Genomic DNA, 15,340 nt, shown 5'->3' with positions numbered 1-15,340 from the left:
GGACTCCCTACCAAGTCATAGAAGCAGGCCGGGAGAGCAACAGAACTTGCTATGAAGACCTGGAGGTTAGCCCGGAGACCAAAAGAATCACTGTGAACCCTAGAGGTCAGACCGGAGACCCACTGGCGAGATACCAGCTAATATTAGCTACAGTGCTTGGTGTAATCAGGCATTATTGGGGGGCACCAGAACTTCTGAGGACCCCATGACCACTTCCCTTCTCTTCCTTTGCTAAGGGGGCTAGTTAGCTCCGGTTAGCTTATGTTATTCTTTAGTTTTTTCTTCTTTTTATTCCTAAGTTGTTTGTCACAACCATGATGTGTCAACACCATAACTGACAATTTACAAAACTTTGATTAAATTTTGTGAAATAAAAGCTTAATTTTCAGAGTACAAACATCTGGAGGCACTTGGATCGCTAGGTTTTCTTTATAAGCACTTTGGCTGTTTTTAGAAGCAGGTGAGACCAGAATGGAAGAACAAAACTCAACAGGTCATTTCTAAAAGTGATGTTTGCAAAACAAACACTTTATTTCATCAGTTTCTACAATTTGCCTCCCGTTGCAGGATCTCTATTTAAAACACAGACTGACAAACAGAGCTGCTGTTTCTGACTGCAACCAGAACAAAAAGTACAATTAAAATCCAATATTTCATGTCTTGCACACAAACTTTTAAATAAAAAATGGAAGTATAATATACCTTTGGAGCAATGTGAGGTTTTCGAATTTGCCAAATTTCAAGACGATCAAGAATCAGGTTCAAATTCCTGCATAAGTTTCATTCCAATCAGCTCAAGAACCACGTGGGAGGTGGCTCGGTGTTTCGGATTTTTGAGCAGCCATGAAGATAATATCCAACTGAGAGAAATACAAACTGCTGAAGCAGATTACTGTGGTTTGTCTGGAGTGAGAAGTGATGCTTGCAAGCCAACGTTTGGCAGATTCACAGACCAACCATTATAAATCAGGCAAGGCAGGCGTCCATCCATCTGTTTATACTCATCTGGTCTTTCTTATCATCATCTGTTAACCGGAGTAACCGTTAACCCTTAAGAGTTTAAAAATGCAGCTGAAATTTAGCGTTAAATGATGATTTGTAAAACATTTAATGTTTTACAAATCATCATTTAACGCTAAATGAAACCCACAATTCTGGATTTAAGGTCTTAGAATAGAAGAAAAAGAACGCATAGTTTCAAAATTTCTTTTATTAATAAAAATCTGTAAACAGCAGTGTACATTTTAATTCACCCCCTGCAACTCCGATACCCCTAAAATAAAGTACAGTGCCACCATTTGCCTTCAGAAGTCACCTAAATTGTAAATGCAGTGGGATATTTTTGCAAGGCACTGCATATTAGCAAAAATGTATTCTGTATACACAGTATATGGAGATATTAACTAAATGAGGTTCCACTAAATAAATCCCAGTAAACAGGAGATTAGATCTTAAGAGACTGAAACAAACAAACAGCAAAAACAGTGGAAGTTATCCACATTTTCCTTCCAGGTTTGTTTTTAAAGTGATCATGGCTAACAGATTCACAGACTTTGTGAAGGTCTTTGGATATTAGCTGCTATTTTTACACCGATTTTAAAAATGTATTTATTCCCTTGACCTGGATTCCACACATGCACTGCAAAAACACAAAATCTTACCAAGTGTTTCTGTCTTGTGTAAATATCTTAATACACTTAAAATAAGACAAAAGTAACTTACAAGTAACTGTTCGACAAGATATATGAGCTTGATTTAAGTCAATATTCCCCAAATATTTCTGTAAAAGTTACAAGTTCCATTGGCAAATTATTTAATGTATAACATGGGGAAAATGTCTTGTCAGATATGAAACAATCTACCAGAGGAAAAAAAACTTTTCATCAATATTACAAAGTTATGGACTTAAAAAGCTCCTATATTTTGGTGACAAGTTGTAAGTTAGTTTTGTCTCATTTTAAGTGTTCTGAGATATTTTAACTATAAATTAGACCAAAAATACTTGCAGAAACTTCTGATCAGCTTAAGACAGTTAACAAAAGGCTTTGATATTATTCTTTTATCCCCCACAAGTTCTTGTTTCTTTTTTTTTTAAATAACACACAGCTGTGTTTGTGGTCACAAAAAACCCTAATTATGACCACAGATTAGTTAAAAAAAAAAGCATCTGGTTTTCATAAAAATGTTTAAAATACCTTCAAAAAGCCTGAAAAGCAAATGGGTCAAGACCACTTTAAAAGATAAGATAAATGTCAGCCTTTTTGAAAACTATTATTTTAAATGACCTCAATAAAAACTAAACTGAAAGAAGGAAGATTATCGTTTTTTTCTCTGCATGCTTTGAGGCGTCTTTTGACCTTCAAACTCTAAGTGTTATACAAGGTTGAAAGGTTAGAAAATCCGTCACACTCTGTAAAAGCCCTTTGAATATTTTGCTGTAAAGAGCAGCTGCTGGTAAAGGAAAGTCAACTCACTGACAGTCTGTCTTTCCTCAAGAGATTTCATCCTCGTTTTTAGGTGGTTAAATGGTTTGTGAAAGTCCCTCTTCAGTCAAAATGTCCAGAACTGAGACTCAGTTTCTCTTCTTCTTACACGGTGAGCAGAAGGAATCAAACAGTCCGTGCTCTATAAGTGCAGGTCATGAAAAATAACGCTGTCCTTCAGTTTTTGTACTTCTCATAAACCCATAAAAGTACATGAAAAAATGAGTTTTTATCTGGGTAGGTGACACTTTTTGGTGGTCAGTGAGCAACGATACTGATAAGAAGGCACTCCTTGTAAAAACGTGGGTCAAAAATGGTACAAAAAAAGGCCTGGCATGGAGAAAACTCGACACGACAGCGATGGTCCTGCATGTTCACATTACACAGGTCACGCCGGCGTCCTCAACATGGCCGCAGTTCGTTTTGGCCCAGCCGGAAAACTTACACTGGTGGATGGTTTCTTCAGTCCCAATGCAAGCAACGTCGTCCATCCAGATCACACCAGTACCTGAGTAGAAACAGTGGATCACATTCAGAGATTGTCTGAAAATTCAGGCAAAAGTCAAAAAATTAAAGGAAAATAAATAATATCCAATGGTGGGCTCCTCTAGCTAAAAATTACTTGTGTTAACTGTAATACATGAATCATAAACATTAGTTCTGCTAACGCTAAAGTGCCAAATTCAACCATTTTGATACCTACATTTGACAAATGTTAAATTATTGTGCTAAATGTGTTTTTGTTTTTGTCAAAAAATGGAAATATTTTCTTTTCTTTTCCTTACATGTGCGTTTTTGTCAAAAAAAAAAAGAAATATGTGTTGTTTTTCCCTTTTCCTTAAACATGGATTTTTGTCAAGAAATGTATAAGTTTTGTTTTGTCTTTTTGACGTGGCAACGACAACAGAGCAAACGCTTGTACAAAGAAACGACAAAACAAAATATATACATTTCTTGATGAAAACGCACGTGTAAGGAAAAGGCCAAACAAAAAAAATACAGATTCCTGCTTTTATTTTTAATTATGTCAGTTTTGGTCCTCCATACAAGTTATAATCTACCCGGTATTAAAACACACAGTTCCAGCTGTCAAGCAAGTATTCTGGCTACCTTGTTTTCTCCTGGTCAGAGTTTGGAGGTTTCAAACACCATAAACCTGTGAGCTTTGTGAGTTTTGTGTGTGAGAAAAAAGACAAAATCAGAACAGATGACGCATAGAGAACATATTTTTCTGTCAACAAAAGACATTCTGTTGTCCAAAAACAGCATTAAATAAAATTTGTTCTGTTTTTCTTTTTTGCTTCTCTTTTCATTAAATTTAGGATGACAAGTTTTGTACTGGGAGTATTTTTTAATCTGGCAGTAATTGTTAAAAACCTTCTATTTGTGAAGGTTTTTAAAATTCATATCTTCTTCTCAATCTGTAAGCATTTAAAAATTAAATATGTAAGCTAGGAAAATAATTAAGGAAATATATTTCTCTATAACAAGAAACTTTAAAGAAACCTTAAGAAATCCAAGTAGATGGTAGGAATTTAAAGCATAACAGAAAATGCATATTAAATGTTTCCTAGCAGGACATTTCTGTTTTACGAACTTTCTCATTTTAAAGAGAAATTTGATAACTTGAAGGCACCATGTGTTGAGTTTCCTCAGGATGGAAATGACATAAGTTTTTCTGGAAAGTGAATATGGAGCTTCTGCAGGTTGCGAGTGACAGCCCAGCTGTTCTATCAATGCGACCTCCGAGGATTTAGAAATAAACATTTATAGTGCTTTTTTTTTTTTCTTGCATGCTGATGCAACTTTTTGTTCACACCACGTTTGTGTCAGTTCTTCCAGAAAAGAAGTTCTGGACGACCAAAACACTGCGAGGGATTTTTAGGGGAACGCCAGGGGGTGATTTGGGAGATTTGTGTAATGATGCTAAAAGAACATTGTTGTCAACAGAAAGTCCATCAATCAAACCATTAGAACTGGGGATTTTCCACAAACACAAATACAAATTTCTTTAGCACACAAATTCTGGCTGCTCTGCTGACAGGCATGTATAATAATTTGTATGTTTCTGAGATTTGGGACAAATCCGTTCATCTTCACATCACTCCATTTCATAAGTACATCTATTAAATTGCTTGTTGACACAAATGGTAAATTAGCCAATCACATGCCGCCTACTCAAAGCGTTTGGGTAATTGGTTTGATGACCCAACACCAAAACAAGTCGTTCGTCGTTTTTAGTGTTGTTTCTGTGTTGACCAACAGCTGACTCATCAGAAAAATCCCAGAGAAAACGTGTGTTAAATTGGATCCAGTTGTTTTCATGCGAAGGGAGTCCCTTGGAAGAAGAAAATGTTTTCTTTCTGTCTTTTTCAGGTCAGAACTCTCTGAACAGACACCCTGGATGATGTAAGGCTAAACTCTGAATGACAGAAAGACAATAGATGTCACCACTGAGACCACGGTGATGACATCTGACTCACATATTCTTTCCGTTAAAACTTTAATATTAAAGCCTGATGCATTCAGGGCGCTGGTTAAGTAATACAACCCAACGGCAAAAACAGAAGAGCTCATAAAAATCAGGGACATGTCTTTTAAAAGATTACTCCATATGATGTGATTTCCAACATTTTGTCATAAACAATTATATTTTATTGGTATTTTATGAGGTAGGTTAACATACGGAAGAAGATTAGGGACACGGAGAGGAAATTATTTTGATTTTATTCTCAGAATTTTGACTTTAGACTCAGAATACACTGAAGGTTGTTCTTTTAACATCAACATTTTTGTATAATCTACATCTCTTGATGCCAAGGATTCAAAATATCAACTTCTAACACATCTGAACTATTAAATAGATAAGACTTAGAATAAATTCCTGGAAGTTTGCTTTAAAAATATCACATTTAGAACATTTTTATACTTAATTATGCTTTTATAAACAGTTCAAACATTAAAAAAAAACACCCAGCTGGTTTTTGGGATTAAGTTCAAGTTTTTTAGTGCCTGGATAGTGAACGGTTTCTAAGAGCTCCAGATCTTTGAGTTAGTTACCGTTACCTAGCAACCCCAGCCAGCCCAGCCCATCACCTAGCAACCCAACTGGAGTTCCAGCAGCAGTTTACTTGGATTTAAAGTGACGGCGGCCCTAAAACAGCTCGTTCTGAAGGGAGCTCAAAATAAGCAGAACAGACTAAAATCTTATTATCTTAGAACGACTTGGGGCAAAAAAACATAATGAATATTTGTATAGCCCAAAGACTGATCCTGATTTGCCATTTTGTACCACAGTAAAAGTTTTTATATATTTCAAGTACAGATTAATAACATTAAAAGTTGAAAAAGCATCAAAAAAAGCATCTGTATTGTTTACTTTACGTACCCTGTCCAAAACGGCCGGTCTTATGGACCTCCGATGCTCCTCTGTATCCCAGCATCCTACAGACGACGTCTCCGTCCTTTTTGTCCCAGACGTCGTCACACACCGTCCCCCATCGGCGCTCGTGAAACACCTCCACGCGACCCTCATGGGGACCCGACCCGTTCACCAAACGCACCAGAGCCTCCTGGACTGCAGAACAATGTGCACACAAACAGATGTTGTAAAAATCTGCACTTGTTTCTCTGCTGCTCCAGATATGCTGCATCCTAACTGCACACAGTCAATGTTATTCATTCCAGTGATTCTGTATTGAAAACCTTTTTGCGTTTGCTGGCTTTGAGCTCACAGATTATTTTATTTTTTGGGTTTATGAGTTTAATCGAGTAGTTAATCAAACCGATATGAAACACTGAGATACAGGCTTTTTAATGACGCATAGAGAACATATTTTTCTGTCAACAAAAGACATTCTGTTTTCCAAAAACAGCATTAAATAAAATTTGTTCTGTTTTTCTTTTTTGCTTCTCTTTTCATTAAATTTAGGATGACAAGTTTTGTACTGGGAGTATTTTTTAATCTGGCAGTAATTGTTAAAAACCTTCTATTTGTGAAGGTTTTTAAAATTCATATCTTCTTCTCAATCTGTAAGCATTTAAAAATTAAATATGTAAGCTAGGAAAATAATTAAGGATATATATTTCTCTATAACAAGAAACTTTAAAGAAACCTTAAGAAATCCAAGTAGATGGTAGGAATTTAAAGCATAACAGAAAATGCATATTAAATGTTTCCTAGCAGGACATTTCTGTTTTACAAACTTTCTCATTTTAAAGAGAATTTTTTTGGATTTAGCTAAATATAAATGTCAGTATAAAGCAGTGTGTCCACAGTTTTTGTATTACAAGGAACAAAACTGGCAAATTTAAACTACTGGCCTGCCTCAAAATTTTAAAAAATGACTTATTGTATTACCTGCTCAATAATAAACTATTTTTTTTATGAAATCTGTAAATCATTAAAAATCTAAAACATAACCAGGGATTGTGGCAGCTGCTTTCTTAAGAGAAAAACAGATAATTTCCATCAATTGTTTTCTATTTCATTGAATTACAAGATTGTAAATAATATAACAGCAGATTTAAATTTCTTGAAAACAATAAACAAAATTAAAAAAAACATTTTAATTGATGGTTTTCATCCAACCTGAAGGTGGAGAGAGTTTGAAAAAACTCTGTAAGAAAATATCCTACAAAGTAGATTTTTCAGAATAGCTTCTGAGACATTTCTGTCTTTTTCTTGCAAAATATATTTCTTCCTCTATAAAACCCCAACAAAATACATTAAATTTTGAGCGTGTGACGTGACAAATTGTGGTTTGGATACTTTTACAAAACGTGTGTCGATGGTGTTAGAATTTGCTGCGTGGATCTAAATCAGGAATTTGTGAAACTATGCACAGCTGCACCCATATAGTTGACTTGATTTAGTGAGGAGAGGAAATGAGAAAGCGAGGTAAACAGTCACACACACACGAACAAACACACAGTTTCATCATTACAGGATGTTCATCATTGAATCTGCTGACAAAGTGCTGCAGAGGAAAGTCAGACGCTCCGCAGACACGAGTCCCATCAGACCATCATAAATTCGTTTATCTCTCATTATTCTGCCAAACACTCAACAATCACCAGGCCATCATCATTTAATATCTACGATAGCTTTATGCTGTTGTATTTGCAGCATTTACTTGTTTTGTGTTACTTCCAGCACCAAGAAAATATGAGCAGAAATTAAATTTGTCATTTAATCCCTAGAAAGGAACTAAAAACAGGCGGAGTCAGTCACACAAATCGAACTGCCTAAAATCCTCTGTCTCGGTTCGGTTGAAGTGAACTTTGAATAAATATGAGAACACCAAGCGGGTTGGAGACCGCTTCAAAAGCAGGAAGTGGACTGTTCTGCATGGCATTCTGGGTAAATACAACCAAAACAAAAATGCTAGCCCAGTGTTAGCGGGAGAAATGACTTGAGGCTTTTTACCAAAGACAAAAGAGAAATCCTACAACTGCTCAAATCTGATGCTACTCCATCTTTGTTTCTACATTTTGTTAAGAAGTGTCTCTGTTTCTTCAGTAGTTCTTGGTATGGCGCCCCCACAGGCAAGGAGGGGAACAGGTTTTTTAATTAGTTTGGCTCGTTTGATAGTGCAGAGTGAAAGCAAACTGCAGTAGCTGAAAATGTAACAAATGTTGCAATTTAAGTCCCCAATAAAACCAAATGGACTGGACTATCAGGTGTGAAAACATCCGAGAAATCCAAGTACATGGCAGGAATTTAAAATACAACAGAAAATACATGTCAATATTTCCAAGCAGCTTCTTTTTGTGAAATATTTAAACCTATTCTCTGCACAATCCACAATATATTTTAAGAATATCAAATCTTTCTTCTGTTAAACTTGCAACAACATGCTCCAGGAGAATAAAATAACAAAATATGCAGAAATCAAGAGGAAAATCATAACCTAGACATCATAACAGAGCACGAGGATACATACATCAGCAAAGCATTTAAAAAAACCACGGCAGAATGAACATAAAACCAGTTGGTCATAACATTTACTGTAGCCATGATGGAAAACAGACGTAGGAGATTTAATCTTAAAAAATAAATACTTCTGAAAGCAATTATACCAAGAAAAAAAATATATAAAATCTGCAGACCAACAGCACGCATGTTCACCTCGAAGCCCAAATAAAACTTCACCATAAAACACGAGCGTTACCTAATTTAGACACAACAAGCTTCACAACTTCGTCTGAATAACGAGGGATTTCATGGGATGTAAAAAATGTTTTAGCTCGGGAAAAGCTTGCTGAACGCGCTCCAAGTGCTGATGGTCGTCCAGAGCGCTTTAAGCCCCAGAGGCCCGGCGAGCTGCAGCGAGCAGAACCAGGATAATGCCAGAGCATGCAGGAATCGCATATTACTAATGTTTATCTGGCATGCTGCAGGGGTTTGGGCTGGACGGGACTAAACGGCTTCAGGAGAACAGCTAACTACCTCCATCTGCTCATAAAGTCGTGTTTTATTCAGAGTCCCTTTAAAGTTTCATCTTCAGTGAATCGTCTTTCTGTTTGTGGCGCTGAAGCTGCTTTTAATGCGACATTTGACAACTTTTCCACTTTATAACATCACTTTAGGATAACTCTAAAGTGAAATGTATTAGTTTTACTGAACATGACCTGCTGCCAACAGACGAAAACTGTACTAAAGTAGGAACAGCAATAACATATTTATACACAAGTAAAAGTAAAAAGTAGCCGTTCGAGTAATTAGTCAAGCAGCAGTTAAAATGCCACTCAAAACATCTGATTTAATATTTAAAAATAATGTTATCAGAGAGACAAAAACGCAACATTATGTCCAAATTATGATATTTGAAAGAATAACATTTTTAAAAATTAATGCAAATGAATAAGATTACTTAATAGATCCAGACAGCACTTTTCCAAGTCTTAAGAAAACTATGAAACTAATACTTACAGTTAGTAATGGAAATATACTGTATGCCACACCAATGGTGTCCAAGGTGCGGCGCGTGGGCCGTTTGTGGCCCTTAGTCTGATTTTTTTGTGCCCCCCCCAATGGCGGTTGAATGGACTTTATATTTTTAGTCAGGATACAAATATCTTGTACATAATGTTGAGTACGACAAAATATTCGTCTTTTTACAACCAAACTTTTACAGTAAGTAGAATCACGCTTATCCGGACACTTTGACTGAAAAGCTGACTGAACTAAACTTTTTTTTAAATTCATTAAATTCGGCTAAATGCAGCAAGCCTTTTTTTTTTTTTTTAAATAGAAAGTAACTCAAATCCTCTTTTTAAAACTGAGATTAAATTTGTTAAAGCAAATTTAACAAATTTAAATTTGTTAAATTTAAATTTGCAAATTTAAATTCAATTCAAGAATTGAATTGAATTCTAGTTTTCAAGAATTTGAAAACTAGATATTTTTTTCAGGGGCTGCACAGTTGGTAGAGCTGTTGCCTTGCAGCAAGAAGGTTATGGGTTCGATTCCCGGCCCCGGTCTTTCTGCATGGAGTTTGCATGTTCTCCCTGTGCATGGTGGGTTTTCTCCGGGTACTCCGGTTTCCTCCCACAGTCCAAAAACATGACTGGCAGGTTAATTGGCCTCTCCAAATTGCCCCTAGGTGTGTGTGTGTGTGTGTGTGTGTGTGTGTGTGTGTGTGTGTGTGCATGGTTGTGTGTCTCTGTGTGTCTCTGTGTTGCCCTGCGACAGACTGGCGACCTGTCCAGGGTGACCCCGCCTCTCGCCCGGAACGCTAGCTGGAGATGGGCACCAGCAACCCTCCTGACCCCACTGAGGGACAAGGGTGAAAGAAAATGGATGGATGAAGATATTTTTTCAAATTCAATTTGAAAAAATATATGTATGTGCAAATATGCTGTATGTGCACATTTGCACATACAGAAAATGTGCAAAACCTTTTTAAACTTTCGAAATAGGATAAATAATATAAAAATAAATACACAAAAAATATCCTGACTTTATTTGCTTGGTTTTATGAAAATAATACTCAAGTAAAAGTAAAAAGAGTGTAGTAAAACTACTGCCAGAAGAACATTTTTTCCAAAAACTGTAAATGTAAATACTCCTCCGCTGTTCAAACAGTTGATTAAACATTAAATCCACTCGTCATAACATGAAACCGCTGACATCAGTTATCAATCTGCCAGACTCTTCAGCTGTCAGGGAAAAAATCACCAAGTCAGAAGCTCAAAATGCAAAGCAAAAATGAGTGTTTTGTTCCACACAGGGGGAGTAAATCCTTTTAAGGACAAATATTGGGCTTCAGTCTCTGTTTCTAATGTTTGTTAACCTGATTCTGCGAATCAAACGCGCTCCTACAGGTCTCCTTTTAAGTAATCCAATCAGCCTCTGGGAAATTTCAGGGAGATTCGTACATCATGAAACGATTACCATGTGTTTACCGACTCCATAAGCCAATATTTAAGAACTTAATATGAAGCAGAGCTTTATTTCCATGGTTGAGTAACAAAACAATAACAAGGTTAGCAATCTGCAGCTTTAGGAAAATACCACTTCCTCCTCTTCAAACATTTGTGCAGAAATTGTTTTAAAAACACGTTTAAAAGCTTCACATTAGACGTCTTAGAGTCTAATGTAAACTGCAGACATTGAATTTATATACAATAGTTCACAAAACTATGCAGATCAGGTTTCTGTAATGTACGAAGTGAGGCTCTGATAAATCACAAATCAAAACTTTTTGACATTTACTCTGGATAATTCAACTGAAAAAGAGGGCGATTTGTTTGAAGCATAAATGAAAAAGAAAAAATCTAATTATTTATAAAAAGAGAAGAAATCAGGCAGGTGAAGCTTTAAGAAACAGAGAAGGAATGACTGGAAAATATGTAGAATAATGAGGATATTGCAGCATTTCTCCAAATTTTATGAAAAGTTGCTTTCTAGTATTATAAGAGAACACAGTTGTAAGTAAAAAATAGTTTTACTTTTCTAAAAAACATTCTGCGATTAAATAGAATGGTAAAATAGCTTCTTGAGACTGATTGAAAAACAACATAACAAAAACTTTTAGCTTCTTTTTCCTGCTTATTTGCTTGTCTGCAAAGTTAAGATGTAGTTTTATTTAAAAACTGATTCCAGAAACTCTACAATACCCACAAACCAAGACATTTTTACGGTAAAAAAGACGTACAAACAATAAAAACAGCCAAAGTGAAAGAAGGAGTTCATGGAGAATCTAAAACTCAGAAATCTGAGACGGAGATTTTTAAAAATCCTGGTTTTTCAGCAGCTCGTCATAATTTGATCCTCTCAGTGACACAATGTTCTGTGAAACTGGCTGATTTTATATTAACATCCAACACGTGTGAATGAACTCAAGCACTTTCTCAGGTCAAATTCATGCTTTGAAGTGCAAAAAGATCCAACTGAAAAATCTAATAATAAGTCTCCCATATGAGCGTCGTGACAGAAAAACGCCCGACGTCGTCACTTGATATTTCTCACTGCCTACCGCATGCAGACTCGGACCATTTTCCTTTTGGTGAAACCTCAAACGCGCGCGTCCTGTTAATGATGTGAGGAGAGAACTGATCTCTGACGGTTTATGTGGCTGAGAGATCAAGACCTTCTGATGCGAGCGCCGCCCCACGACGCATGCAGGACATGCAGAACAGCTGCGATGATGTAATGAAGGAGGAAATATCTGAAGGAAGAGAGGGGAAAAAAGCTGAGCCTCGGCTACGTCCAGAGGAGTTGATTTATGGCATCTGCACATACTTAATAGTTCTCAAATTTTATCCATTAACACACGCAGTCCATCATAATCTCCTTTAAATTGAGTACTGACAAGAAAAACAGAATGGTTGCTATGGAAACTTGGTGACTCGGACAAGATTTTTTTTATCTGCCATATTTGACATCCTTCTCACTGTAGAAGGTTACGAGGTAAACTTGGGTCTTTCTGTAGCCGCGCTTGTCAAAGAAACAGATGTTACTTAAAACACGGCAGAAGCATGTTCTCTCCACTTGGGTTGCTAGGTAACGGGCTAGGCTAGGCCGGGGTTGCTAGGCAACGACGATGCAGCGTGACTCAATCATTGCTAGGTTTTTAACCAAAAAACATAAACTTTTTGCTAAAAAATGGCTGGGTGTTTGTAGGAGCAGTTGAGAACCAAATGGAAGAACAAAAATGCACAAAATGTGAATTTTGTGTAATTCGTCCATTTTCAAGGAAACAGCAATTTTTGAAAAAAAAAAAAAAAAGAGTTAAATTTTTGCACTAGGATGAGGTTGTTTTTCCAGCTGTACCAAAATGAGTGTATTTGTACAGGAATGGAAAAACGTTTTAAACATCACGAGTCTCACGATCAACACCTGGATGGTTCTACTGGTGGAAGAGACAGGAAGTGGTAGGATGATGTTTCTTAATGACTTATCATATGAAGAAACTTATTCAATTCTGGTTCTTACTTAATGAAAAAACTGCAATTTGAAAAATTGTGTTGTTTTCTTTTTTTTACATTTGCAGAATATCAACAAAGTTTTCTGCAAGTCTGTAACGGAAACGCAACTTCTGACCAACTCAAACAGAAAAGCATAAACTAACAACAAAATGCTCCAAGTATTTTGTGACACTGGATTTTTCCTCCATTAAACAAATCTCATATTGAAAGTTGGATTTTTATCCTAGCGGGATGCTGGGCACAATTCTGCTAAGGCGCTAACGGCGGAGCTAATTGCTCATTTAGCACGTTTGCTAACTTTGAAAATGTTTAGCGAACTTAGCTTCCCTTAAATACATTTTCTGGATAAATTTTAAAGATCTAATTTGCTTGTTTGTTTTATAAACTTTCAGTTGATTAAAGTTCAAGTTCAAGTTTTTTGGTTACATTTTTTAAGTAGTTTATTTTCATGCTCTTATTTTGAAGTAGGTGAAGACAGATCCATTTCCTCTCCTCACTTTCTTCTCTTATGAAACGCATTAACTTATCTTCTACCCAGAATGCATTGCTGTAGAACTACAGGTAGTTCAGCTGTACACAGCTTAAAATATAAGTTTATAAATAAGAAAACACAAGAAATAAAATAAAACAGAAATTAAGACCTTTCAAGCAACAATGAACGGAGAAATTAATAAATATGGGAAGATCTTTCAAACAAAATAAAACCAAACACCATTTATATTTTAGCTTTAAAGTATCAAGACATGTTTAATGAAACCTGCTGGAAGGTGAAGCAACCGTCCATAAGAGAAAACCTAAACCACTTCAGCAGTTATGCAGCATATAACCAGCTATTTGAGGGTTCTGCTGTTTACATTGTGTCTGAAATTGTGTAAATTAAACTCCAGGCTAGACGAAAACGTCCACATAAAACATAAACTCACAACGTTCCAATTTAGAAGCAAATATAACCTACAACAGACTTTCAAGTAGCTTTTTTTTTTTTTTTTTGCAACAACAATAAGCAAAATTTTAACATAATAAAATATCCAAGAGCTCAATTTTATTATTGTCCTTGATCTTCAAACTAGCATGATTTAGTGAGTCTGCAGCAGCTTTTCTGAATGCATCCAAACACTGGAGAGTCCATTACTGCCCCAGTGGGCGAAATAACGAAACCGCAGAGGGAGACTCGTCATTACAGAAGCGATGTAATCGTTCTGGGAGATTAAAGCAACAACCTCTGCTCCACTGGCCCAACATCTGGATGCATTAGAGCCCATGTAGCTGCTGGAGATCCTCACCAGCATCATTCATCACTGAAACAGAGGCGACTCTCAGATGAGGGAATAAAACTGCTTCACTGATTCTGGAATAATATGATTAACAATTAAGCACTTCATTTCTGATGAAAAAAGTAGATCTGATGCAACATTTAGATTCATAAAAGTACTTCAGAGGTCAATTGGTGTCTCCGTCCAAAACAGCCGAATTTCTTAAATTATAAGAAAAATAAGCAAGAAAAATTTCAACTGAGCCTATTTGCACAAAGACGATTTCATTCGAAAATAAAGTATAATTTAATAAATGTGCTCAGAAATATACATCGTTTAACACTGATATTCATACAGCACATAAATATACAAATATAAATATGGAGTCGAAATCAAATTCATTTTATTCTAATTTGGATTTGATCTGAATGTTTATTAGCTAGGGCTGCAGTGGTGCAGTTGGTAGAGCTGTTGCCTTGCAGCAAGAAGGTTCTGGGTTCGATTCCCGGCCCCGGTCTTTCTACATGGAGTTTGCATGTTCTCCCTGTGCATGTGTGGGTTTTCTCCGGGTACTCTGGTTTCCTCCCACAGTCCAAAAACATGACTGTCAGGTTAATTGGTCTGTCTAAATTGTCCATAGGTGTGAGTGTGTGGGGTTGTGTGTCTCTGTGTTGCCCTGCGACAGACTGGCGACCTGTCCAGGGTGACCCCGTCTCTCGCCCAAAACGTTGGCTGGAGATAGGCACCAGCAACCCTCCCGACAAACTAAGGGACAAGGGTGTCAAGAAAATGGATGGATGGAAGTTTATTAGCTTAAACTTTTAAACTGAGTTTGGAATTGGATCTCATCTTGATCTGTTTTGAATTGTTGCCACATGATTAAATTAAATTTAAATACATTGGAGTCGTTTTGAACCAGCCAGTTCTCACCTGTTCGTTCTCCTCTGTCGCCTCGATCACCTTTATCCCCTCTGAAGCCTCTGTCTCCTCTGTCACCTGCAAACAATCACCAGAAAAAACTGTAAATAACTTTGAAATGACATGCGTAGAATGATTAAAACAGAGAAAACACAATATACTACAAAGGCAAAGCAACAAACACCAAATAATACAGAAGAGTCTGCAATTTTTGAGCAACACAGAAACTGAAAAAGCCACAAAATTTTCTAA

At 36.4% G+C, this 15,340-nt stretch overlaps 1 protein-coding gene across 2 annotated transcripts in view; it reads right to left on the bottom strand.

Annotated features, from left to right (window-relative positions):
• Positions 1 to 1,192: 1,192 nt before the first annotated feature.
• scara5 (scavenger receptor class A, member 5 (putative)) overlaps positions 1,193 to 15,340 on the bottom strand; it is a 79,644-nt gene continuing 65,496 nt past the window's right edge. For both annotated transcript variants that reach the window (XM_008397281.3, XM_008397282.3), the window contains exons 10-12: positions 15,101 to 15,166; positions 5,872 to 6,060; positions 1,193 to 2,991 (exon numbers count right to left, since the gene is read on the bottom strand). In XM_008397281.3, the coding sequence (XP_008395503.1) occupies positions 2,858 to 2,991; positions 5,872 to 6,060; positions 15,101 to 15,166 (389 nt within the window). In that variant the 3' untranslated portion in view covers positions 1,193 to 2,857. The remainder of the gene's footprint in view (positions 2,992 to 5,871; positions 6,061 to 15,100; positions 15,167 to 15,340) is intronic.

The sequence above is a fragment of the Poecilia reticulata genome, chromosome 21, assembly GCF_904066995.2.
Source record: "Poecilia reticulata chromosome 21, P_reticulata-male-v2, whole genome shotgun sequence".
In the NCBI taxonomy this organism is placed as follows: Eukaryota; Metazoa; Chordata; class Actinopteri; order Cyprinodontiformes; family Poeciliidae; genus Poecilia; species Poecilia reticulata.
Note: the sequence above shows the minus strand (reverse complement) of the source record. Positions and strands in the feature narration are given on the sequence as shown.